General features: G+C 40.1%; 1 protein-coding gene and 1 long non-coding RNA gene across 2 annotated transcripts in view; one reads left to right on the forward strand and one right to left on the reverse strand.

Annotated features, from left to right (window-relative positions):
• The window catches only part of thsd7aa (thrombospondin, type I, domain containing 7Aa), a 243,676-nt gene that overhangs the window by 99,081 nt on the left and 134,471 nt on the right, over nucleotides 1–10,124 (reverse strand). The window contains exon 7 of the mRNA XM_020621420.1: nucleotides 4,437–4,631. Coding sequence (XP_020477076.1) covers nucleotides 4,437–4,631 — 195 coding nt within the window. The remainder of the gene's footprint in view (nucleotides 1–4,436; nucleotides 4,632–10,124) is intronic.
• LOC109972510 (uncharacterized) lies at nucleotides 2,683–4,255 on the forward strand. Its single transcript, XR_002276694.1, has 3 exons — nucleotides 2,683–2,761; nucleotides 2,846–2,923; nucleotides 3,353–4,255. It is a non-coding gene; the product is annotated as an uncharacterized LOC109972510 (long non-coding RNA).

Raw genomic sequence — 10,124 nt, forward strand, 5'->3', positions numbered from 1 at the left:
GAATGCTGGCTCACTGTCTCTATTCAGGCTGTTTCCATCCATCTGAAGAGCGCAGGTAGCTAGGCAGGTGTGTAACTGTAGTGTGAGGCATGAATAACCCCTCTCGGCTCACACTATGACAGCAGTAGGTTGTGAATACCTTTGTAAATTAATACAACCTTCAGAATTTGCTTATTTAAGGTGCCTTTAGTAGTTAACCTACAAGTGAAAAATGTTAGTGTTAGCTTGTTGTCCTTTGCTGTAATTAGCAAGTAGTTATTGTTTTTGTCAAACAAAATGAACATTACTACACTGAAATATACAGTATCCTAAAAACAGGAGATAAGATTTCTTTTGTTAGGACTTAACATTTAATAGTACAGGTAAAATGTGTGGCTACATGCTGAAATTATGAATTTTCTTTACTTAATCAACGCTGTTGGTAGCTAACCTGCCATTTACCTGCAAGAAGACAACTTTTTCACTAACGTTACTGTTTTGTAAATAATAAATTTAACTGTAGTGTACATAGTGATAGGGAGGCATTTGATGATAAACAGCAGCTTAAAGCAGGTGACTACTGGTTTGGTGTGAACATTCAGATGCACAGTGAGAGGTAACTTTAGATGATAAATTAGTTGTTTCTGAATGTTATGTTTTATTTTAATAGGAACATAAGTAACAGAGCAGAAACAGCAGAAAAGTCAAGTGGAGCCACAGGATGTCAAGTAAGATCTTACTGTGGCAGACTAATGATATCCAGCAATGAAAAGGTATGAAAATAACACAGATTGTTGTTTATCTTCATTATGTATCATTTTATTAGCTGCAGGAAACACTGCAGACCAGCAGTCAGTCAGGGAGAGAGGGCACAGCAGGTTCTGCAACTGAAGGTAGGTGTCATGATTCGGTTCCGCTGCTTCCTGTCCGGCTTTTATTTTGACCTTACTTCCTGTGTTTGTTTCACCTCTGTTTCGGTCTTTTTACTTTCACTAATCACTCACATTAGATTCACCTGCTCCCGATTAGTTTGCACCGCATTATAAGCAGCCTTCATTCACCTGCCAGATTGTTCTAGACGCCAGCTCTGACTTTCCAGGATTATATTCAGTTTGTGTATTTCTCGTGTTTTGACCTGGATTGTGTGTTGTGACTATTCTGCTCTTGCCCTCTTGCCCTCTTGCTACTGTGTATGATCATCGGACTACCCCTTTGGATTACGTATTTTGGATTCCTCTGCTGTATGTGTTTGCTGGCTCTGATCTTGGACTGTTATACTGACCGTGAGTTTTGTGTTTCACCTTGTCTTGTATGAGTTTTTGTTTAGCATTAGTTCTCTTATTAAAGAGACGGTTTTGTTTTAAGTTTCCTCGTCTGGCCTTTTAATGAGTTCACCAACATTTTCAGCAGCATCACGTGCCGATTTCTGACACTAGGTAGAAATGCAACGGGAGGTAGAAATGGCCAGATGCGTTTCTGTTAGCTTTACTGTACTTATTGTGATCCCCAACGACAGATTAGCCAGGCACAGTTACTTTAGTTCCACCTGTAAAATTAAAGACATCACCAGCTAAAAGCTGCAGTTATTGCGTGTTGCACTCCGCTGGGTGTAATATTTGAGTAATTATGTGTATGCCTACAATCTAATTACAGATCTTGTTTAAAACGTGTAGTCTGTATAGTCTTTCACTGACAGAGACAATGCAGCCTATTGCGCCTAGTGTGTGAGACTTTTTGGTGTTTGATTCTTACATCCAGACCAATAATGTATTTACATATATAAACGAGAGATAGACTACTCTGAAGATTTAATTTTTGTTGGAAATAAATAGGTATGAATGATTTAAACTTTTATAACAGGAACTGTAAAATTGTGCTCCATCAAAAAAAAAAAATCTAAATTCACAATGACCTATAGTTATATTATGTAGGTTGGCCTAGAATTATATTTTCATGTGGCCCAAAATCTCTAGCAACTCGCTGTCCATCCCTTTCTGTGTGAGTCATTGTGCAGCACCAAAAATTAGCCTTTAGCTTGGTCTTCAAATGACTTGCTAGAAAACAAAGCTGAAGCAGCAGGAGAGATAAACCAGCTAGTCTCTGGGGGGCTAGCTGGTGACAAGAATTGACAGGATGCAGTGTTTATGGAGAACCGGAGGTCTGGCTATGGACCCAGGTGGGGTATGCACACCATGTGACCCCCTTCATTAGCAGCCACCATCACCTTGAAAAAAAAAGACAACCCTTGATTAATCATCTATTAATGCTTCAGAAGGCACCAAATGGCACCTTCCAGTCTGAAATGAAGCATCTCAATTAGGCATGAGAAAGAGCCTCAAACAGAAGATATGGCTGACCTTAATGTAACAGCACAGGGGTACTGACCTTGAGAGGGTAATTTATAAGATATTATTGGATTTCAGAAGGGCAGTCATTTATCATACCTGGGGCTCATTAACACATGGGAGGACACATCATTATTTCTGCACAAGCTAATTAAATTGTTAACTGATAAATATTTAAGTCCTATCAATTAAAACTCAGCTATGTATTTGAAAAAATCTATGGCGGTCACAGTGTCAGTTTGTCACCTTGTAAAAAGTTGACTCTGCATCATTACTGTCTTTACACATTATTTGCTATGTGGACTTGTTTACGCAACACTATCTGGTCGGGTGATCTCCCCTGTCATTCTGTCTGTCTTGACCCAGATAATTAACTTGTACTGTATCAACACCAATACAAGACCAGTGCTGCATTGATACTTGTAGTAGTGTCTATGGTGAGTATCACTGTGTTTGGCCAGCTAATGCTTCATGAAAAAGGTCAGTAGCCTATATGCAACATATGTGGTTTATTCTAATAGACTACTGCATGTTGGAGAAGCTGGGATTCAAACTGATTAGAAGACAACCTACCTCCTGAGCTACAGCTGCCCCATTAAGTTGAGTTTGATCCACTCAGCAGCTTGGCAGCTAAGCAAATGATGTAATAATTGATAGCGATGAAGGCCAAACCTATTAACCTAAGACCTGGGTTTTGTAAAAGTGGAATTAGAATTCCCACCTGAGCTGCATACTTCATAGCACCAGTTTTTGCCCACAATAAAACGGACTGAACTCTTCCTATCTCAAAGTGTATAAAAACTGCTGGAGCACCTTTAAGGCAGCAGATTATCAATCAAGGGGTGTTCTTGCACTTGAATCATCCCTGCTCTACTACTTTGTAAACCTAAAATGAATACTATAGCCCTTTCTGCTGTGTGTCAGTTATATGACGGCCAGGGGATGTCTATGTGGCTTCATGTAGCATCACATCAACCTGTTTAGCTCCAACCTGTATCATTCATCTAACACTACCTTCTAAATGTTAGGAAAGCATGCAGCCTGCATCATATTCTGGCATGGACATCATCCTGAAGCCCAGCAGAGATGGAGTGAGTAACCATTCACATGGAAATCATCATGTATGGGGTGTCTCTATACTCCAGTGTTTATGTGCATTTCTGTGGATATGCCAAAGATACTGTCACACAATGTGGTCTAGAAGTCAGGAGACAAGAGGTGTTAAAATGATGTTGGGAATGTAAAATATAAAATTCAGATCTTCTGCCAAGACCAGACGCTAACCATCTGTGCAGCCTTTTTTTTTTTCTTCATAACGAGGTTTAATGAAAACTGACTTCTCACTGTGATTGGCAGCCAGAAGGGTTGGATTTTAATCTGGAGCCATTTTCTTCAGCATGCGTTTTGGGGTCTGAAACATTTAATGCTAAGGAATACTCAATACTACTACCAGTGAGCAAAAGCTGTTTTTCTATTCTTAAAGCACGGGGATTTTGCTGGGTTAGAAGACCAGGGGGATGAAGTTGTATCAAGGTAGCCCCATTTATATTTGCCTCAAGTTAAACATATGGAGACTGCATACTACATCAGCAAAAATCACTTGCTGTTATCTTAAAAAACATCAAATGCCAAAGTACCAAATATTGAAGGAAGCAATGCCAGCAGGGAGGGACCTTGAACAGAAGGATACATACAAAATCTTTGTGGACTTTTAAAAGGCAAAAATATATTGAATAAATTCTGACTACATGAATATGAACACTGTGGTTCAGTCTTCTGACATTTCTGTATCCTTTCAGACACTTCTTACCCACAACAGTGTTGAAATGTTCATCTAATTTGTTTCTACCATTAAAAGTGCAAACCAATCAGTGTGCTCTGGTTGTGCCTTTTCTGAGTTTTCTGTCTTAGATATGAGAAGCACCTGACTCAGCTGTATATTGCTTTATGACCCGCAGAACACTTTTTTTTTTTTTTTTTGTCCTTTTAGATGAGTTTGATTCATAATTTAAGTGAAGATCCATATGAGGCCTACATTGGGAAACCTATCTAACATGGCTGCTGTCCCTAATGCTATTTTGTTGTCCTGGGGTGGAGCTCGGGAGTTCATACCTTCTCCAGCATTATAGGCGAGAATGGAGCGAGCCCTGCTCTCTTTGCCTTCTGTGTTTTTTCCAGAGCAGGTATGGGAGCAGAGCGACCAGGGGGTCCAGGGACTCAAAGCACAGTCTTTTGGGCAAGGCACCTCACAGATAGCAGGCATGGGCAGGATGGCGTCACGGCACAGCTGCCTCTCCACATATTCACCTGGATGGACACAAACAAGATTGAGAGCAGGAAATTGTGAAAAGTTTAGAAACACATAAGACAAAGGAAGGCTATTCAACAAAAATGTTGATGTACTGCAAGAACCACTTTGTGTGGATAAATCTCAAAAGTACAAACCCAAAATAACTTCTTGAACCCTGTTGACTACAAACATGATCCTGATCTCTTCTAGCCCAAATCATGTGCAGTCCATTTACCATTTACCAAATTATACTGAACCAGTTTTACAGAGATACAAATATGGAATAAAATGTTTATATGGGCGCCTTCCTAGGGAGGTGTTCTGGGCATGTCCCACCGGGAGGAGGCTCCGGGGAAGACCCAGGACACGCTGGAGGGACTATGTCTCTCGGCTGGCCTGGGAATGCCTCAGCATTCCCCCAGAGGAGCTGGAGGAAGTGTCTGGAGAGAGGGAAGTCTGGGCATCTCTGCTTAGACTGCTGCCCCCGCGACCCGGTCCCGGATAAGCGGAAGAAAATGGATGGATGGATGGATGTTTATATTTCTCCCCACTGTATTTCTTTTTGCATAGTTTTTGTGTTTTTTTTTTCCCCAACACGGTCTCTTTCCATGGGGACATCTGAATGTGAAACAATACTGTACATTATTAACCTTTCATGGAAAAGAGGGTTCACAACACTGATTTTGCAATAACTAAAATTCATTTTCAAGAATAAAAATGAGGACTGATATCAATGTCATGTTGTCGCATGTACAGAGCTTAATTCAGGGTTTGGTTATCCTAGCTTAGCATAAAGAGTTAAACTAGCCTGACTGTCCAACTTTAAAAGCCATGCCTAACAATACCTGTAAAACTGGTGTGCTTACACAATTTATTTTGTGTTGTTAAAAAGTAACTACATCGAAATGTAAAAACAGCAACTTCTGATTTTAGGGAAGTGATGTATTGGAGCAATTGTTTGAACAACATTCAATCCATCTGCCAGTTTAGTGTCAGATATGTGGCAGAAGTTTAGTTCATGGTTACAATTATGGGTCATATATGTGCTATAAAACATGTAATCATTAGTTAAACAGGTGGTCCACTGTAATTTTATATAGGTTTTTATCAAAAAAGGTTCTTTTGAAGACATTTCATGTCCTGCGTTTCACCTACATTAATCAAGTTTGATGTTGATAACCTGTTTTACAATCCTTTGAAATCATCTGTCCTCGCTGGAAAAAAATGTGAGCATTGCTATTTTCAGTGGGGTGCCCCTAAAAGGAGTGTCCACAGTAGCTAAATACCCAGGACTCTGAACCAAGCCATTCAAATGAGAGGAGAAACATCTTCAAAAGAACCTTAAATAAATCCAGCTGCTGATTTTATCACTTTGAATATACCATGACCTGGATGACTGAGAATCTCCACAGACATTTACATCATGAGTGACTGCTCTAAACATTTCTTCTTAAGAACTAATGGAAAAAATAAAGCATTGATCAGAAATAAGGCCTTTGAGACATACAACAGCACAAGTCAATGAGAAATATGCACGCTATGCTTACATTTGACAAGAACCTCTTGTCACCTTAAACCTAACAAAAAGTTACTCTAAACTGCAATCTTTTGTAACAAGCATTTGTTTACCAAGAAACTGTTCCAGCATGTAAGACCAGGTGAATCTGGAAAAATGTGGACTTAGCCTTTTGACATCTCTCATTCTGTATGGTTTGTCAGGGCCGCTCGGCGGCCGCTGCCTCTCCTCCGGTCTGTCTCTTTGTTTTCTCCGTTTTGTGGGCTCTGCACCTCAGCTGTGTTGCATTCCAGTAATTAGTAACTGGTTTGTCAACGCACACAGCTGAGGTGCATCCCGATGATGACCTTCTTCCTTTATTTAACCCTCTGACAGACGCTCCGCCGTCGCCGGAACATTAGCTAACATATCGTACATTAGCAAACATTAACCAAGTAACGCATACCTATGTCTTGGATGGAATGCTACGCTGACAGTTACTGTTGCGTTTTGGCTTGACTCCATTTACACGACATAGACGCTACACTACACACACCCTCAGTTTTGATCCGTCTCCGTGGCTTGGCTTTTTGGACAATACTTACCCTGTTCTTCTACCGTGAGTTTGTGTGAGCACCTGTTCGTTCTGGTCCCCTTTGTTATCACTGCCCCTCCTTTATTATCACTGCCCTTCGTTTGTTGTAAGTATTACGGACCCTGTTTTGTTGTTACGTTGGTGTTGTCTTATTTTTTCCCATTAAACCTTTGTTTTGTACTAGCACCTGGGTCAGCTATCTTGTGTCCTACCCCTAGTTCTCCCTCACCCTCCTAGCGAGGGGGGCTAACCCTAACATGGTTAAACAAATAAAATATACAACTTTATTTAGTCAGCTCTAGAAATGTTGGCTGAATAAATCTAAATATTTCTTTTTAATTTCCTCAATAAAACTTGCTAGCATTTTAGATTTATCTCTGAAACCCTAAGGCTAAGTGTGAGTTGCAGGATCAGTTTCTGCCATACAGATTATCATAAATAGTTTTAGGGAATAGTCATATAAGGCATACTGGTTTATATTAGAGGTCTTTCCAAGGATTTGTTTTCAGGGGGTGGGGGTTCTGAGATGCTGATGTGTTTCATATTGACCTAGATCCGCAGACTGTCCTCTCTCTACTTAACCCCCTCTTTCCATTAAATCCAAGCCCATCCTGTCACTCTAGGACCATGCCTGTAAAAATCTCATTGTGAAGAGGAGGAAGAATGGCACTTCTGGGACCTCAGGGAAAAACAAATCCATTTTCATCACACAGAGATCAATAAAAGACCAGTCAGAAGAAACTGACGGATGCCACATGGTTGTATGTTTGCAGTTGTGCTGGTGACATGGGACATATGGAAACAGAAGACTTCCGTGTGATAGATGCCGGAGGAAATCATTAACGTGTGTGTATAGCAGTGATAAATTTAATTTTCTCTTTTATAAGTGCATACGTTGCTCTAGCTCTTATAATCCAGTCCTTATGATATTAAATAACATGCTATGATGTATATACAATCAGTACAGAAAGTATTCAGACCATTTCTAGTTTTATCCATGTTGCTATGTTTCAGACTCATCTTAAAATGGATTCACTTCAGTTTGGTCCTTGTCAGTCTACACACAACACTCCACACTGACAAAGTGAAAACAGGTGTTTCCTAATTATATCCAATGCATTAAATGAGGTACAGGTGGACTCTAAGCAAGGACCACTGATGGGAGTAGGATGCACCAGTGCTCAATTGTGTCATAACAAATAGTCAGACTACTTATGTAAATGGTGTAGTTCAGTCTTTTATTTTTAATAAATTTAAAAAATACTGGAAAAACCTGTTTTCACCTGTGGAGTATTATGTGTAGATTGACAAGGACAAACTTGAATTGAATCTGTTTTAAGATGTGTCCGAAATATAACAAAATGTGGAAAAGTTTCCACACTCACCGTATATATGGTGTGTACCTGTAACACAGACCAATAAATCAAGCTACAACCAGTAAGCATAAAGGAGGGACATTTAACAAAAGATATTGTACTGTGAGACTGTCCTCCTGTAAAAAAAAAAAAGACTATACAGTATATATGTTAATGCCAGCAGGTTACTAGGCCCAAAAGTTTGGTATTACAGTTTGATGACCACTACACACAGTAATAACTATGACACAAGCAAAGTTGTTAACTTTGCCAGTACAACGTACAGTATGTTGGTGTAGTTCTTGCAATTCTATGGGTTGTATGAGAAGGAAAGGGCAAACATCCATATGAACTGGAGAACCTGTTGTTACTGTAGTGAGTATATCATGAAATATTGGGGATATTTATAGTCACCAGAGGATGGCTCCCAATGTTTCTAGGAACCTTCTGACCTTTTGTTGAACACCACTGTCTTGTGCAGATTGCTAGGAAATGTCTTGCCACTTAAATTGTTTTTTGTCAAAGCAATGACAAATAACCTAGAGTATTTTGTCCTTTAAGCTGGAGGTTAGGTTTCCAGCGAGCTACTGCATCAGTAGCTGCAATATGACAACAGGAGCGATAAGATGCACTTCTAGTCCAGGCTGAATAACTACCTCTCAGACAGAATAACACGTACACACACACACACACACTCACTCACTCACTCACTCACTCACTTTTTAGGAAAACAAATGATTTTCAGTGTAAATTGAAGTCACGTCAAAAGAGGCCTTTTAGTGCAGCAAGAAAGACGATTTTCAGAGAACACACAATGTTCTGCCCTGTTCCATATGGTGTTCAAAATCATTCTCCTAAACTCATAGATCTGAGGAGCTGGTGTGATGGTGTGACATCAGTTCACCCTGAGCTCAGCACGCAAGTGAAGTCAAGGGACCAAAGGGGCAATTTTCTTTTTAACATTACACACATCAGACAAGTCAGATTTCTGTCTGGACTTGTGTGAATGGGAATATACCAGATGGAAGCTGACATCTCCCCTATTCAGTTCTGCCACATCTAGGGGCGATTGCCACTCATGCAGTTGAAGGTAATGGGAAAAAAAGAAAGATTAAATCCAAGCTGACTGTGCAGAGCAGGCTGTGTTAATCTAATTTACCAATAAGTCTGATTCAGTGAGGTAGCATGAAAAGAAACCCACACCTCTTTAGCTATGTGCTTCCCACAAAATGGAAAGACAGGAAGAAAGAAAAATGGAATGAGGTCATGATTTCTTTCAACATTAGGACTGAAACTACTAACGTCCAGAGCTAGGTTGGACAACACTATTATTCTGCAGTGTTGACTAAAGTGTAGGCCAAACTAGAAAATGGGGCTTTGTTTACATTTCCTCACAATACATTTGCATGATCTACAAATACTTTTTTCCCTGTCTAAACTCTTCGCCTGGAGTTTAGACACAAGTTTAGCACTGCACCTTATCGCAGGAAAATAGAGCCCAAAGTTTCAAACTGGAATTAGACAGAAGTTTTCGGTGGTTTCTGAACCAATCATCCAATCCATCCTCCTCCTAACATTGTGTTGTGTTAGGTCACAAGCCTGCTTCTTCCTTTCTCCCTTTCCTCGGGGCCTGTGTCAGGGCCGCTCGGCGGCCGCTGCCTCTCCTCCTTTTTGTCTCTTTGTTTTCTCCGTTTTCTGGGCTCTGCACCTCAGCTGTGTTGCATTCCAGTAATTAGTAACTGGTTTGTCGACGCACACAGCTGGGGTGCATCCCGATTGATTACCATTTCCTTATTTATACCTCTTACAGACGCTCCGTGTTTGCCGGAACACTGCCAACATATCGTACATACAGTGCCTTGCAAAAGTATTCAGCCCCCTTGAACTTTGCGACCTTTTGCCACATTTCAGGCTTCAAACATAAAGATATAAAACTGTAATTTTTTGTGAAGAATCAACAACAAGTGGGACACAATCATGAAGTGGAACGAAATTTATTGGATATTTCAAACTTTTTTAACAAATAAAAAACTGAAAAATTGGGCATGCAAAATTATTCAGCCCC

The sequence above is a fragment of the Monopterus albus genome, unplaced genomic scaffold (assembly GCF_001952655.1).
Source record: "Monopterus albus unplaced genomic scaffold, M_albus_1.0 scaffold259.1, whole genome shotgun sequence".
Lineage (NCBI taxonomy): Eukaryota > Metazoa > Chordata > Actinopteri > Synbranchiformes > Synbranchidae > Monopterus > Monopterus albus.